The sequence below is a fragment of the Bubalus bubalis genome, chromosome 3, assembly GCF_019923935.1.
Source record: "Bubalus bubalis isolate 160015118507 breed Murrah chromosome 3, NDDB_SH_1, whole genome shotgun sequence".
In the NCBI taxonomy this organism is placed as follows: domain Eukaryota; kingdom Metazoa; phylum Chordata; class Mammalia; order Artiodactyla; family Bovidae; genus Bubalus; species Bubalus bubalis.
In genome coordinates this window covers 11,074,130-11,091,119 of record NC_059159.1, presented here as the reverse complement: position 1 = coordinate 11,091,119, position 16,990 = coordinate 11,074,130, and the positions used below count along the sequence as shown (strand labels likewise).

Below are 16,990 nucleotides of genomic sequence, written 5' to 3'. Positions count from 1 at the left end.
CCGTCTTCCTGCTTCCCCCTCATCTCCTTCTGGGGTCGAGGAGTGCCCTGCTTCTTCTCCTGGCTGTGCCCCACGCCCCTGGCCCCGTGCCCAGCTCCTCACTGTGGCCCTGCTCTCGGAGAAGGTGGCACAGGACGAGGTGCACCACGCTGGCGGTCTCGTCTGCGCTCCTCCCCAGCGTGTTCATTAGCTGCTCCAGGTCTCTCTGGATGTGCTGCTGCAGAAACCCTTTTGGATCCCACACCAGAGGTTTGATGATGTTCATCAAGTCCTGTGGGAGCAAGAGGACAAAATGTCAAGCAAGGTCTTGTTTGTGGAGGGGATGGCAATTCAGGAGAGGTCAGGAGGGGTGAAGAGCCAGTTCTGAGCTAGAGGACAATCTCTAGGAGGGATGTCAGCGTGATTCAAACAGTAGAGGCGACAGAAAACTGAGAAGCAGAAATGAATGTGGTCTGAAAACGACTGCCTTCTATATTGTCAATGTGAAATAAAGAACTTTAAAAACCGAAACTTTTTGCTCCCATGGTTAATTAACTTAGATAAAAATGCAACATGCTATTTCTTTCCTCCCCAGAGTTACAGCAAAGACACAGGTAAAATCATGGTTATTTTAGACTCTCCATTCCCAGGTGTGGACTGGAGACACACAGCTATTCAGTAAAAACTGACTTTACATAATGTGACAAGTAGTCCCCCTTACCACCATAGGCCACAGTGGGAAAAATTAGGATATGTTAATTTTACATTATGTTCTGCGTTAGGTAACAATGACTTACTCAAAATCCACAGGGGGTGGCTAGGTCGTTTAATTTTATTTTTTTCAACTACTAAAAATGACTTATTAATTTTTTTTCATGATTTACTAAAATTTAAAAGTCAACGTACAAATTAGAACAATGACAAAAATTCAGACTAAAATGGTTTAAATAATACTAAATTTTTAATTTCAATTTTTATTTTAATTAAACCTTTTAAAATATTTTTATATAAAATTGTAATTCTAATGTTTGATATCCATCTAATTGTCAATGAATTGGTATCAGGCTTCAACATGTTTCATCTAGACCTATATGCACAAATGTAGGTTAATAAGATTTGTTTCATATTGTAAAGCATTCTTCATTTGTTACTATTGCCAATACAATTACTAATTCATGAGAACCCTGGGAACCACAAATTGGAACTTCAAAGAGGAGTAAGAAAATAGTTCCTTGTTTCTTTTGGGAAAGGATACTTAGTTATCAGAGAAGCAATACATTCATACTCTCTGAAAGGAAGGAGTAGACAAATTCATTGATCTGTCTTTCCCCTTATCCAAGTACTTCTGCATTCAGATCTTCCCCATACTTCCTAAATAGTTTCTGCTTCTGATGTCAGTAAGGCCACAACACACAAACCTCACAGCATGCAGACGCAGGAAGCAGTCTTGTGTTTTAAGGGGCAAAATCAGAGAACTGGAGCAGAACAGGGTTAACCACAATGAAACCAAGCAGGACCCTGCAGGGCCTTCCCAGGAACTGGGTAGGGTTTTTTAGATGAAAGGATTCACTATGAAAAAACTACCATAGAAACTAGTACATGATTGGGCAGTACAATGCTCTACCTGGGGACTCTGGGTGGCTCCCAGAAGCATAGCCAGATGAGTGAGTAGCCGGAGGAGAAGGAAGACCACTGGGGACATCTGTCGGTCAGATACCACGGGCGCACCTCTGGGTGGTGGGTTTCCCAGCACGTGGCCAGTTTGAGTCCTGTCCATGGTGTTACTGGAAAGGATGAGAGAAGACAGGGTGAAGGCTGAAGAAGACCGTTTCTTCTGGCTCTGGGGGCGCACTTCAGAGTCTCAGGACCGAGAGACCAGGTTCACGGTCTTAAAGAAAATGATGCTGAAAGTTACTGATTGAAATAAGCCTAGACCACTTTTCCAAGTCTTTTTCTTTATAGACAGGCCCTTCTGGCTGACCAAAAGCCCACAACAGTGTAAAGTGGCTGTTTGTGAGACTAGTGGGGGGGAAGAGGGGCAATATAATAGTAGGGGGTTTGAAGTACAAACTATTATGTATAAAATAAGCTACAAGGATATATTGTACAACACAGGCAATATAGCCAATATTTTATAACTATAAACGGAATATAGCCTCTAAAATCGTGAATTACAATACTGCACACCTGTAACTTATATAGTATTGTACATCAACTTCAGTTAAAAAAAAAACAAATAAATAAACTTTTCTGATAAGCAGCCCTGAGATGACCTCTAAAAATGGTTCAGCATTCACTTGACCCAAAAAACCCCACAAAATCACGCAAATCAAGATTCACTTTAAGAACATTGGTGAAACCGTCCCGGCCATTGAGGGTATGCATATCTGAAAAGCCACCGAGTATCTGGAGGATGTCACTTTACAGAAGCAGTGTGTGCCATTCCACTGTTACAGTGGTGGAGCTGGTTGGTGTGCAAAGGACAAGCACTGGGGCTGAAGGCAGGGTCGGCGGCCCAAAAACAGTGCTGAATTTTTACTGCACATGCTCAAAAATGCAGAAGGTGATGCTGAACTGAAGGACTTAGATGTAGATTATCTTGCTTATCGAGCACAGCCAGGTGAACAAAACCCCACAATGCGGCACAGGACTTACAGAGCTCAGGGTTGGAACAACCCCTCCATGAGCTCTCCCTGCCACACTGAGATGATCCTTTCTGAAAAAGAACAGACTGTTCCTAAACCAGAAGAGGAGGTTGCACAGAAGAAAAAGATACCCAGAAGAAACTGAAGGAACAAAAACTTAAGGTACCGGAATAAATACTGCAAAAAATAAATGCAAATAAATAATAATAATGAAATAAAATCATTATCAAAACAAAACTGGCTGTTTGTGCTACTCCTGGGGCCATATGTCAGGATGGTGGTCTGGACTTGCTTCTTGCCCTGAATCAGCGGGGGAGCGGCAGGCAGGCAAAGGGCAGAGTCTGGAGTAGCTGACATTAACATGGAAGTATATACACACTGGTCTCCTTTTCCCACCTTAAAAACTAGGATCCAATCTCTGCAAAGGATTTGGCATCACACCCAGATGGGAGGTGCAGTGTGATGGCTATGTTCAGCTGAAATGATACTGGAGATTCTAGGACATTCTAATAGTTTATGGAGATAACAGGTTAGAATATTTTAAACTGTAACAGCACCAAAATAGCTAGACTATAAGATCAATGTAGAGAGGCCACACCTCCTATTAAGGGAGCATTTACAACCATACTTGTCTAATGAGCAAGTGTGGGATTATGAGATCCAGTTTTTAGCTGGATTCTGAAGTATTTGATAAGATTGACTAGGTCCCTCTATTTTTCTCAAAAAAAAAAAAAAAAAGAGTAAGCTAAGAGTTTGTAAATGACAGACTTAAACTTCCCCCTGAATTTGGTCACCCTGTTTATGTCAAGCAATTTCTACAGGGGTTGTAACCAAGGTTCAACTGGAAGATATTTGAATTAAAAAGTATTAATATTAATAAGTATTAAGGTATGATCTGTTTTTGCATTAAAAGCCCAGTTAGCCAGTGACAGATCAAATGCCTCACTACTGAATGACCACAGAGACCTTGGCGTGATATCCAACATGACCCAGATCCAAATGTACTATCGTAATTGATAATATATTTAGTATCGATTTATCAGCTGGAATAGAAACAGCTGCAAAGCACATGGTTCGATTATTTATAAAGGAAATAGAAAACTGCATACTCGATAACACGAAATCCCTCCTTCGGTTGGTGATTAATCCCTCCAATTGGAGCACGACAGTCAATACAAAAGCTCTGTTGCATCGGCTTGCCACACTAGGAGAAACACAAATGTGACCCCAGATCAGTTTGGACAAATCCCAAAGTGAGCCCATACTTAGCACAGAAGGTAGTGGATGCCACTAGGATTGCTTCCTTCAGTGTATGTGTATGTCAGGTGGGGCTGCAGGAGCCCTGGGAGACAGGGCAGGCACTCCGTGCCAACTGTGGTGTGTGTGTGTGTGTGTGTGTGTGTGTGTGTGTGTGTTAGTCGCTCAGTTGTGTCCATCTCTTTGCGACCCCATGGACTATACCCACCAGGCTCCTCTGTCCAGGGGACCCTCCAGGCAAGAACACTGGAGTGGGTTGCCATTTCCTTCTTCAGCCAACTATGTTGTATGTGGGAAAATATAGACTTTTTTAAAAATAGAAGCTATTAAGTTTTATTCCCAAACAGACACTTTATAGACAAATATACAAAACTCAATCTTTTATTTTCACATTCATCACTGTTTTCCATTCATTCTCCGATGAGTTTAATGCTTCATTATCTGACACCAGGAATACTACAGTAGCTTCCAAACTGACATCCTTAAATGGCATTCCTTAATGCCATTTAGACTTTTTTATTTTTAAACAATGTCACCATGATTTACTACTTCCAAAGGTTCATTTTTCAAAATCAGATTGTGTGCTACTATAAATACACTAGTAGTCTGTAACAAACAAAACCAGTATCAGATTTCTGGACCACAGAATTTCAGAACTGGGAGCAGTCTTAGGAAGAATCTATTTTAATCTCATTTCATGGACAATGAACTGAGAAGCTCAGAAATATAAGGTGCGAAGCATGTATCCAGTTTATCCTCCATGCTGCTTATTTACTGTATTAAATAACATTTGTCTGTTTCAATTCAATAGCCTGTTCTGAGCATGTATAGATGACACTATGAATGGCCCTGGCTAGATGCTTTGGGACTCAGACATGAACAATACACGCATCTTCCCCTCACAGGCTTACAAGCCACGTATCTCCTTTTCCTACCCTTTGCTGTCTAGACCCTGTCTCCTTGCTGGGCTAGTAATCCAGCCTGCAGTCTAGTCAACACCTCGTCATCACAAAGACCTGTGTCGCTGACTCTGTACTTTAGTGGCCAGGAAGGACTGCCAGCATGGTTCCAGCCCTGCAGTTCGGTCTTTCAGGGGACCTTGAGCAACATCTGGAGGCAGTTTTATTTGTCACACTGGCGAGACAGGATACTACTGCCATCCGGTGAGTTGAGGCCAGGAATGCTTGTAAACCTGCAAGAATGCCCAGGCCAGCCCCACAATAAGGCCTTATGTCCACAGGGCTGAGGTCAAGAAACCCAGGCTGGAAAACCTTCATACCGTTTGGAGGTTTAGTCAGAATACCTAGTGAAAGTGAAAGTCATTCGGTCGTGTCTGACTCTTTGCAACCCCATGGACTGCAGTCCATGGAATTCTCCAGGCCAGAATACTGGAGTGGGTAGCCCTTCCCTTCTCCAGAGGATCTTCCCAACCCAGGGATCAAACCCAGGTCTCCTGCACTGCAGGCAGTTTCTTTACCAGCTGAGCCACAAGGGAAGCCCAAGAATACAGGAGAGAGTAGCCTATCCCTTCTCCAGCAGAGCTTTTCGACCCAGGAATCGAACCCGGGTCTCCTGCATTGCAGGTGGATTCTTTACCAACTGAGCTATGAGGGAAGCCCCATAGAACAGCTGTCAAAATGAGTCTATGTTCTCCCCAGAGGTCCAGTCTCTCATTATCCTCCTCCCTCATGGGCCCCCTCCTCGGACCTGGAGGAGGAACACACATTTTGAACCTCCCCAAACCCTATCCCAAATACCAAGACTCACCTCTCCTACAGAGCACACGTGACCATTGGGACATGCTGTTGAAAGAACAGGACACAATGTTGGCTGGTGAGGTTTTGCCTAATGACCCACCATTAAAAGGGAAACCTAACTCCCTGCTTTCTGGTCTAACCAAATAATGACGTGGACTTGATGTCCCAAGCATGTTACCAGAAATCTTAAACTCTGCTAGTTTACTAACAGATATTTGACACATACCAGGAGCTCAACTTGTATCAGTGAAAAATAGTGTCTGCGTTTAATTTTACAAAGCAAAGAGAAACTAGATTATAGGCTCATACCATGGGTTATTTTTGGAGGCAAAATGGATAGTATTTTATACCCTCCTTTTATTCTCTTTGATTTTTTTTTCTTTTTGCTATGACCAGGTTTTATAACAACTTTTAAAACTACTTTTAAAAGATTATCTACTCAAGATAGGTCATGGGTTATATTATTTCCTCTCTCAGTTCTATATTTCTAAAAGAACTATCTTTGGGTCAAAACCTTGGTTGTATTGTTAGCTGGCCCTAGACTGAGTTCCTGATGTGGTTCCCAGTGCCCCCTTCTCCCCCAAAAGGGCATATTCCAGGAAACAGAAGTGCATCCAAAAGGACCCTTTCCCTGTGACTAAGAAAAAGAATGATCTGGTTCATCCACAGTCAGCAGGTACCAATTCCCGCAAACTGTTCATGTTCTGCAAAGGCACCCACGGCAGGAGGAGGCAGGCACCTTGGACCCTTCAGGCACAAACCCATGTACCCCCATTCTATACCGATGTTTTCTGTAGTTTTAGGCTGCTATTCAAAGCTCAGGAGTGGGATTCCACCACAGGCCACACTTACTGTACCACGTGACTCCTTCCAGACCCTTCCAATTCCTAGCTTGAGCCAGCAAGTCTTCAGGCATCGTTGGAAGAAAGGCATTCTGAAAAGTCAAAAAAGCAGAGCTGGCTTTAGCTTAGTGAACACATCGACTGGCTGTCGCTGCTCAGCAAGAGGCCTTGAGTAAGAAAGTGACCTTGATTTTCTTTCTTCTCGACCCCAAAAGCTCTCTATGAAGAACACAGAACAGCTCTCTATGAAATGACAAAGGGCAAGGCAAGGTTTTCACCCTCACTGTGGACTAAAGCATCAAGTGAGAAAGAGGAAGACGGCAAACATACAAGATAAACAGGTTCAACAGTTTCTGAGGTACCGGCTGGGTCTCTAAAGTTTTCCCTGTGAATGCAGAAGAAATCATATCCCAGTCTTACCACCATGAGGTGTGGGAAGAAGGCCAAATTCTTCAGGGGTCCTAAGACTTGGCTTTGTCCACAGAGAAGGACGGTTGCAGCATGAACAGCCATTTCTATTACTGTCCCTTCCAGGTTGCTGACCCCAGGACCTGTCCTCAGCAGGGGTAGTTCATTATTCACAAGGGATATTGCAAAATCTCTGATATCAGGAGACAAGGTCTTGCTTTTCTCAATGAATTTCTTCATAGCCTCACATTGCTGACAGGAAAAAAAAATACATCAAATAAAAATATTCTATGAATAGCAGGAGAAAAACCAAAGGTTTTCTCTTATGTTAGTCATGCTTTTTGATACCAAAAACTTATCAAATATCTGCTTAAGAGGAATCCTCTGGTGGTCCAGTGTTAGGACTACCACTTTCACCGCCGAGGACCCGAGGTTCAGTCCCTAGTTGGGGAACTGAGATCCCTCAAGACACAGGGCGCAGCCATAAATAAATAAATAAACAAATAAAGTTAGTTGCATTAAAAAACTTTTAAATCAAGGTTAGAATGGCTAAATGATTACTGCCCGAAGGGGAAATTATCCAGAGAAATCTCCTCCACGAACACAGAAACCACATATGCAAGCACTAGTTTTGAAAATTCTGTTTTGGAAAACATTATTAAGACATTTTAAGGACAACTTTATTTTTATTTATTTATTTTAAATTTATTTGGCTTCAATGGGTTTTAGTTGTGGCATGTGAGATCTAGTTCCCTGACCAGGGATTGAACCCAGGCCCCCTGCATTGGGAGTGCAGAGTCTTAGCCAGTGGACCACCAGGGAAGTCCATAAATCATTTTTTTGACTTTAGTTTTAATTGTTACCCTAAAAGCTTTGGGTGAAACAGAAAGTAGTTCCTCTTCATAAGAATGCTGAAAACCTCCATCAAAGACTTTTTTAAATTTTGGGCATAATTGTTGTACATGACTTTCTTTTTAAATAAATATTTATTTGGTTGCATCCAGTCTTCGTTGTGATATGTGGTACCTATTTCCCTGACCAGACATCAAACCTGGGCCCCCTGCATTGGGAGCAGGGAATCTTAGCCAGTGGACCACCAGGGCAGTCCTGGTGTTTGTGAATTTTACCTCTATTCAAAAAGTCCGTTCAAATTGTGAGACTATGAACACAGCCCTGGAGGCTGATACTCACCTGTGGCTTAGGATGGAGGTCTGCATTGTGGGATCTGTACAAAGTGGCGACCTCTCTAAAAAGTGCTAACAGTAGGTAGACAGCCTTCTGACTTGTGGTGCTTCTACAGGCCTGAAAAAGCAAGGACATCAAGTGAGACTTTTCAAAGTTATACAGATATAGCTCAGGGCCAGACTCTCATGTGATCTATATGTGAATAAAGAATGAGATCAGTACTAAAGCCTTGGAGACGGTGAGGGAGCCTTCTCTAATACCATAGGCACCTGGAACCCTGCACCTCATGACCACCTTCTAGAGAACAACTCTTCAAAAACATTCTCATATTAAACGCAAGCTATATTTATTAAATAGCTTACAGCAGAAGTAACAGAGATCACTATCTGTTCTCTTTCTGACTACTTCCCTGGTCCCTTTTGGGAACTTTTGCTGAACTAAGATATTTCTTTCCTCTGTTTCCAGCAAAGCGTCAAGGTAAATAATGACTCAGAAAGGAAATAAGAACATAACAATTTAAGGATTGTATTTTTAAAAGCCTGCATCTATTAAAATAAACACGTGCATATGTCTCTATGGGAATTATGAGGTTTTGCCTCCTGTGCCATTGCATCTCAGAGCAGAGGAATCCTGGAGGAAGCGGCTTTTCAGCAGGGTCTCAAAAAAAAAAAAAAAAAAAGGACCTAAATGAATCAGAAAAGAGCTGCTGGTTGGCTCTCACAAACCCAGCAACCCAAATCAACCACAGCCACTCCCCTGTTTTCCAAGGGAGCTCACAGGCCATGGACATAGGACTTCCAAGGCAGCATGTCACCCTGTGGGGCTTCTTCCATTGCATCATTTGACCCTAACAAGACAAGACTCAGGCTGTGAGGGGCCACTGTGTACACAGAGCAGCCGCCAGCCTGGCCTACCTCCAGAGCAGCCTCCACAGCCAGGGGCTTGGATTCCAGAATGGCTTTGCCCACTGCATCCCGGACAGCCTTGTAGTCATTCCCATGCACCAGATACCGATCCATCTGGCCTGGATGATCCCTCTGCAACTCCAAGAACACAGGGGTTAAGCACGGTGGGTACAGGGTGGGAAATATTGACAAAGAACCTTCTTGATAGGTAAAGGAACCAGGCAATCACTGAAGGTTTAAGGGCAGTTGAACCAGGTTTCTGGGGCAGACTGAGGCACAACAGCTCACTACTGTTTGGGAAGCACCTCCTCCTCCCTGGATGAAGAGTGGGCGGAAATCTAAGGGAGGTGATACTGCAGCTGCTTTCTGTCTGCACTCAGAGGAGAGCACCAAAGGACTGACGAGTCAGGCCTAAGTTCCAGTTGGGAGGAAAAAAAAGCCAGGATTTTTAATGCCATTTTTGTAACCCCAGGACAGTAAAAATTCATTCATTTCTGGGCACTAGGAAAGGACAACTGAGCAGTCCTGAAGCCAAAATGACTGCAACTCTGTCATCCTTAGACCTTTCCTGTCTTGCCTGCTGAGGATAAAAAGGGCTTATTTTACAGAATGAATGGCTTTTAATTTGCTAAAGGCCAAAGCCACAGAATCATTCTTTTGCTTATCCTGTGTTGAACTCAATCAGAAGTGATGCCTACATACGCTTTGCAGGTAGAAGACAAACCAGAAACACACACAGACACACCTATTTCCTAGGCAGATAACCACGATCACAAGCTGGGTCAATTGAAACCCAGAGACAGAGGACCAGACCAAACCAGATGCAAGCATTTTCTGGGATGGATGTGGGAGAAGGTCAGGGAGGAAAGGAGAAGCAGCAGCCCTCTTCCAGGGGTGGATGGGACAGGGGAGCTGAGACAGCGCTGGGGCTGCCAGACTGCCCTTCTCACCTGCTGTGCGATGACTTCCTTAGGAAATACCCAGTGGGCCGGATGGCCCTCTTTGGAGAGGCTCTGCACAAACTCCATCCCCTGCTGGCTGGTGAGCTTCCTGACCAGGTACACTCGGTACCAGTCATTCTGGACCCGGGCACAGAAGCGCTCCACCTGCTGCAGGTAGCGATGCTTCTCCTCCGCCACCTCTGCAGAGCCAGTGAGAAAGGCCAAGTGATTGGTGAGGGTACTTGTCAGTTAACTGTCTGGAACAGAGGCTAGTAAAAGCTCTGCGCCTACCCTTTGGGAATTCACACTGAGAGAACTAACCTAGAAGAAAGGGGCCATGGTACAGACCAGTATTATTCTGAGAACCAGCTTCCCACACTTCCTGAATTTCTAAATCATGGGGGCTCCCAGCCTGTGGTCAAGAAAGGTTGGAAAGAAGACCTGCCTGAGCCATCCTGAAGCTCGGCGAGGATCTCAGATGCCTTGTCAAGACAGAGGCGGATGCGGGCCATCTTCTGCAGGTGCTCCACTGAGGCCTCACCAGCAAGCCATCGGCTGCATCCCACTGGTTGGTATGTCCTAAGGAACTGGCCTTCCTCTCGCAGGTATTTCAATTCATCCCTTATGAACAAAGCATTATTCTTCTCATGTATTGAATCCTAGGGAACATAGGACCAGAAAGAAAGGATATTATTCTTTTTTATTTACAAGACCCCATCTTTGAAATGTCACCAGTGTGGTCATGGACAATGTAATAAGGATAAAGAACAGTGTTGTGGGTTTGAGTGGATATTTTTTGAATCATGAAAAACTAACAGCTGTTTTCATTTTTATTTTAGGGACCAGAAGGAGGGAAAAGAATAAAAGCTATAATGAAAAAAAAATTTTTTTTAACCTAATTTAACTTTTCATATGCATTGTAAGATTTTTGGAAGAAACAACAATACGAAGAGAATAACAATTAGAAGTATTCACAACCTCAGCACCTGCAGAGAGGCATCATCAACTTTGGTGGCGTATTCGTCAATGCCTTTTTCCCCCTCATGCACATGCATATAATGCCAATATAGGCCATTTCTGAGGACAGAAGTAATGTTTCTGAGTCATTTTTCCCCCTAAATGGAGTACAGCATCTGTTAATGTCACCACATAAATTATATTCCATAAATTTTCAGAAAAACACTATTCCACTGCATAAACCATGTGGTTCTGAGAGCCTGCAAAAGAAATGTAGTGAGGTGATAGTCAGCTTACCTCCAGGCAGTTGCTAAAGAGCATGTACAGTTCGGTTTTATCTTCAGCCAGGAATGGTTTCTTTTCTAACTCGGACAAATAAATCTGAATATACTCTTTCACGTCACAGAAGCTAGGGAAGGAGAAATATTATATATACCTGGTTAGCTAAGGTCTGGAAACCCATTTTGTGAAAACAAAGGTATGAAGTATCTATCTGCCTATTATTCATTTCCTGCTTCCTGTATAATTATATATATACATACATACATAGCTGGGAAGATGCCCTGGAGAACAGAATGGCAACCCACTCCAGTATTCTTGCCTAGAGAATTCCACGGACAGAGGAGCCTGGCGGACTACAGTCCATGGGGTCACAAAGTGTCAGACACTACTAAGCAACTAACACTTCCACTTTCTCACGTACACGGATGTGTTTATATAGTTTATAACATGATTTTATGAAGAATAGTTTAGCACCAACTTGGAGGAATATAAAATTCCATATTTCAGATGGGCTTCCCAGGTGGTTCCGTGGTAAAGAATCTGCCTGCTAATGCAGGAGACTTGGGTTTGATCCCTGGGTCAGGAAGATCCCCTGGAGGAAGAAATGGCAACCCGCTCCAGTATTTTTGCCTGGAGAATCCCATGGACAGAGGAGCCTGGCAGGCTATAGTCCCTGGGATTGCATAAGAGTCAGACACAACTTAGTGACTATACAATAACAATTTTATATCAGCTGTTCTCAAAATTTTGGCTCAAGGACTCCTAATAGACTTAAAAATTAATGAGAACCACAAAGAGCTTTTGCTTCTATTGGTCATATCTTTTGATATTTACAATAATAGAAATTAAAACTAAGAAACATTGAAAATATGTATCAATATTCATCATTTAAAATAACCATACTAAACTCATCACATATTAACATAAATAATATTAAAAAAAATCTTTTCCAAAACAAAATTTCATTAGTAAGAAGGGCATTGTTTTTCAATCCTATCAATCTTTTTAATGCCTGGCTTAACAGAAGTTCACTGGATTCTCAAATCTGCTTCTGCTTCTAGTTGGTTTCACTATATTATATGAGGAAAATCTGGTCTCATACATTATGTAGTTGGAAAAGGGAGAAATATTTTAGTAGTCTTTTCAGGTAAATATGGAAACTCTCTTTTGATGCTACACCAAAAATGATAGATGATAATTTCTAAAGATTAGTTTCAATGTGCAATCTGAAACCTTATCAATGCACTTTTCATAGTTAATTACATTAAAATCAAATGATCTGCCTTGTATATCAGCCAGATTTCTTTTTGATCATTGCACAATTCTGTGACATCAAGAACCAGTTACTTCATAAATACTGGTTCGCTGAGCTGTGCATATTTTGCAAATGTCAACACATTTTTATTCTATATTTTATAAAACCTCACATTCATTCATATCACCACCCATGTTGTCAAAAAGTTTGTACATATTAGAAAGCTGACAGGCTCACAGTGGAGGATACAAGTTTTCCAACATTTTATTTTATTGTTTTTTAATTTAGCCATGCTGAGACTTGAAGGATCTTAATTATCTGACCAGGGATTGAACCTGGATCTTCGGCAATGAAAGCGTGCAGTCCTAACCACCGGATCGCCAGGGAATTCCTCCAAACCTCTAAATATCTGCTTATAAGCTTGAATTTTATAATCAGCAACAAAACCCTCAGTTTGTGACAGGCTCACCTCACTTTTTTTCAAGAAAACGCCTGTCAACCACCTGCCCAGGTTTGAGTGTCATTTGTCAGTCATTCTTTCAAGTACAAGTGGTATTTCACAAAAAGAGCAGCCAGATCAGGATGTAACTCAAAAACTGCAGGAGTGGTTTTCCTTGACACAACCTTGTACCTTGACGTGCTGCTGGAGGCTTTGTGTGTACCTCTCATTATAAAACAACATTAACAGTCATATCCTTAAGAGCGGGGATTTAGTAGAATTAGTAATTTTTATAGCTTCATCAAGGACATTACATGAAACTGGCATTTTAAAAAATTACATGTGCATGGTGGTGACAGAAATAACGGCCCCTACCAGGGTCTACTTTAGTAACATCAGTGCAAACATCAACAAGTTGAAAAAGTCACATGCCATCTTAGTGTTATCTGCAGTCTGGTCAACACTGTCCCATGCACGGGTCTGCCCAGACAGCAGGTGCCTACATTTCCACAAAGTATGTAAGTCCAGTCTGATTCATTCTTAACACACAAAAGTACATGAACCACAAAAAGCAATGACGAAGCAAGTATTTTTAAATCCAGGGAATGACCATTCATATTTTTAAACTGTGTTTATGTCTGAAGATTTTTATTTCAAAATCAGTTCTGTAAATTTTACTCTAAATATTCCAGAACAAAGCATTTACCTTTGAGTGTAGTTTGTAGTCATATTAATGTGTCTATACCTTATGTCAAGAGATATACATGTCAATGCACTTTTCCCTTTCTCTAAGCAAAGAGATTCACATGAATACAGATTTCACACATTTCCCAAAATTAATGAAAATCACAGAATAGCAAGAGGCTCTTTTCATATCTCAAGGCAACTGTGTCTATCTATATGCCTTAAGAGCCATTTTCGGGTATAGCAAGAAATGTATTTTAAGAGTATTTTATTTGAAAATCCTGTTTGAAAAGACAATTTCATAAATAATGGGGGGGGGGCACCAAAATAAAATGTCTGTAGACAAGGCTGCAGTGGATCCCTGTTTTAAACATAAATTTAATCTCTATCTTAAGTCACATTTCAGACATTTAAGTTAGAAGTAGTTGTGTTTGTTGGAACTTTTCTTATAGCATCTTGAGCCAGCACCTCAAGGTGAACTCTCTCAAGTTAGGACACAGGTTGAGAAACAGAGTATATTCCAAAAGACATCTTCCAAATGCAGATCAGCTTTCTAAGAATTTTTAAAAATAACATAATTCGACAAGCCCATTGAGCTGAGGCGCCATATGGGCTTCCCTGTTCATTTATAGAACCAGAGAAACTTAAGAGCACAAGCAAAACTTAGACAACATCAAGAGCGAGGAGGTTACGGTCCAAAAGCCCACAAAACTTTGTAGCTGTGGAACTGAGATGAGAATTGCAGATTCCTGACTCCCGACTTCCTGCACCCACATGTCTCACAGCGTTATGTCCCCTTCCCCCAAATCTGTCTTTTTCTTCCTAAACACGTGCTTGTGGCCATACTGAACTCACAGCCAGCATGTGATATGCCAAGGATACAGTCCATACAGATAAAGGAACCAGGGCATCTCTTACTAAAGAAGCTTTCTCAGATAGTGAGCTAGCTACCAGTTCTGCAAAGAATGCTTTGTGGCAAAGAAAAAGCCATGAGGAGAAAAAAAACAAAGAAGTCAAGGTGTTTCCTAGGCAACTTCATGTTCGTGGTGCTCACCTGTATTTTAAAAGCAGTTTCAGTACCACTGAGCGGATCACGGGGGTCTTATCCACGACATCATCAAAAGGAGAAAGAGATTTTGTGTGTTCACGGCGTCCTAAAACCAGAAGGAGAAAGGTAGATCATTGTTCACATCAGACATAAAAAGTGAGATGAAGAACTGAATTTTTAACTCCACTCACGTTGGGGAGCCTCTCGAAGGAGCTCCTTCTCAACGAAGAGTAAGGATAGCAGGTCTTTGACTACTTCCTTCTGAGGTGGAGAATTGTCTTTGAAGCACATGGTAGAAACCAGGTCCACGAAGAAACTATTGCACATCTGCCGGAAGCGGGCATGTTTCTCAATGACCTCCCTTGGGAATGATTAAAAACCGTGGTTAAAAGTCTGACAAATTGTGTTCCAGAATTCCTCCCTACAGAGTGCTCTGGGATTTGGAGAGCTTTTTTTTTTTTTTAATTAAAAGATGCAAGTATCTCCTTATATTGATTAGAATCAGTCTCCAAAAACTGCAACAGATAGTACGCACACTTGGCTCTTTTGAGAAAGACTTTGATCATTTGGACCATCTAGTAATAGCTTTTATATCCCAAGAGTTTCTCAAAGCTCCCATCTACTGGACTTGTCTTGTGCCGCACTTTTAGAAGGCATGAGAAGGGAAGAAAACCAACCTCTTGGGCTATTTTAATCAGTGCCCGACGTGAGTCTGAGTGAACTCCGGGAGTTGGTGAGGGACAGGGAGGCCTGGCGTGCTGTGATTCATGGGGTCATGAAGAGTCGGACACGACTGAGTGACTGAAATGAACTGAACTGAACTGAAAGGCATTTAGCCAGACAAGAGCTAGCTTTAGCCTCAAATCATAGAACATGGATGGCATTTACACATCAAGAGGATAAGCCAGTTGCATCTAAATTCTTTGGGTACTTGTGGTGGCTCTAATTAGTTTACAACTTTCTGGGTTTTTCCTCCAATTTTTCAATCTCCCGCTTCTGTGCCCATGCATGTCTTGGGGAAAGGATAATTTTCAGACACTAGGTGTTTATAAAGGTACATAAATAACTAGTTGTCTTTGTTAGGACACTTGTCTGCTATGAGGCTTTCTAAGGTCAATAGTATATTTTAAAAATAATTTTATTTTTGGCAGTGCTGGGTCTTCATTGCTGTGCAGGTTTTTCCTCTAGTTGTGTTAAGCAGGGTCTACTCTCCAGTTGCAGTGCTCAGGCTTCTCATTGTGGCAGCTTCTCTAGTTGCGGAGCACAGACTCTAGGGTGCCTGGGCTTCAGTAGTTGCGGTACATGGGCTCAATAGTCGGGGCTCAAGGCTCTAGAGCACAGGCTCAATAACTGTGGTGCACAGGCTTACTTGCTTCGCCATATGTGGGATCTTCTCTGATCAGGGATCGAACCCACATCTCTAGCATTAGCAGGTGGATTCTTTACCACTGAGCCACCAGGGAAGCCCAATAGTTATATTTTTGAATACTGTATTTGCAAAAAAGGAAGAAAAAGGAGGACACTTTCTCAAGAGAAAGGCTGTTTTACCTGTGCTCCTGGGAAACAGTTGGAGAGTATCTGTCTGGTAAGTCGGTTAAACACAAGGGGCATCCCATATGCCCTTGCGTGAGGTTAACTTCAATGCAGCGCAGGCAGAATACATGGTCACAGGGCAGGCAGACAGGATCCTGTGCATCTCCCAGGCAGATGGGGCATGGCTGAACCCCAAACCTAGAAGCCAAGAAGGGTGGTCAGTTTTAAAGCAGGGAAGTGGGACATGAGAAGCAAAAAACACAAAACTTCCGAATTCTCAACCTTGCAGATCCCTAACCCAAAACCTCACCTGGTAAAACTCTCGCTGACCTGGTCCTTACATTTACGAAGAGTAGTCATCACCGCCATGAAAGGCCTGTGGGTCTTCATGTCAGAGTTCTCTAGCAGGCACTGAAGGAGAAGGGCATTGGCAGGAGGGCAGGGGGCAGTGAGGAAGAGCAGAGGTCAGCCAGGCAACAAAACATAGCATGCCCTCTGCCATTGGTGGAGCTAGACAGTTAAGGCTCTGCTGTCTGTAGTGCAAGGCTTTTTAAAATTTTATTTAGCAATTTCTTTAACTTTGAATAACCATTGTGACTATGCTGTTTTGGGGAGAAGACCGATATTCTCAGCTTTAGATTTTCCCCTTCCTCCTCTTTTTTTTTTTTTTAAGGTCTACCCCCCTTTCCATTATATTTCAAACTATAAATGATAATATAGTGACCATCTGTGTATCCACCAAGCGTTAAGTAATCTTGGGATTTTCTGAATATTTGCTTTATCAGTTTCTGAATAACCAAATGTTACAGGTGTGCTTTCAACTTCAAGTATATCCCTTTCTACTCCCAGGCCCAGGGAACCACATTCCTAAAT

At 42.3% G+C, this 16,990-nt stretch overlaps 1 protein-coding gene across 6 annotated transcripts in view; it reads right to left on the bottom strand.

Annotated features, from left to right (window-relative positions):
- The window catches only part of RNF213 (ring finger protein 213), a 122,235-nt gene that overhangs the window by 11,413 nt on the left and 93,832 nt on the right, over positions 1 to 16,990 (bottom strand). For 5 of the 6 annotated variants that reach the window (XM_044938659.2, XM_045164766.1, XM_045164767.1 and 2 more), the window contains 15 exons: positions 16,428 to 16,528; positions 16,133 to 16,315; positions 14,776 to 14,945; positions 14,591 to 14,690; positions 11,174 to 11,285; positions 10,365 to 10,578; positions 9,929 to 10,119; positions 8,988 to 9,110; positions 8,080 to 8,190; positions 6,901 to 7,140; positions 6,491 to 6,572; positions 5,649 to 5,683; positions 3,734 to 3,828; positions 1,604 to 1,763; positions 103 to 271 (listed from right to left, as the gene is read on the bottom strand). In XM_044938659.2, coding sequence (XP_044794594.2) covers positions 103 to 271; positions 1,604 to 1,763; positions 3,734 to 3,828; positions 5,649 to 5,683; positions 6,491 to 6,572; positions 6,901 to 7,140; positions 8,080 to 8,190; positions 8,988 to 9,110; positions 9,929 to 10,119; positions 10,365 to 10,578; positions 11,174 to 11,285; positions 14,591 to 14,690; positions 14,776 to 14,945; positions 16,133 to 16,315; positions 16,428 to 16,528 — 2,086 coding nt within the window. Of the gene's footprint in view, positions 1 to 102; positions 272 to 1,603; positions 1,764 to 3,733; positions 3,829 to 5,648; positions 5,684 to 6,490; positions 6,573 to 6,900; positions 7,141 to 8,079; positions 8,191 to 8,987; positions 9,111 to 9,928; positions 10,120 to 10,364; positions 10,579 to 10,652; positions 11,035 to 11,173; positions 11,286 to 14,590; positions 14,691 to 14,775; positions 14,946 to 16,132; positions 16,316 to 16,427; positions 16,529 to 16,990 lie in introns of those variants that run through there. The other variant, XM_044938663.2, reaches the window with a different exon arrangement.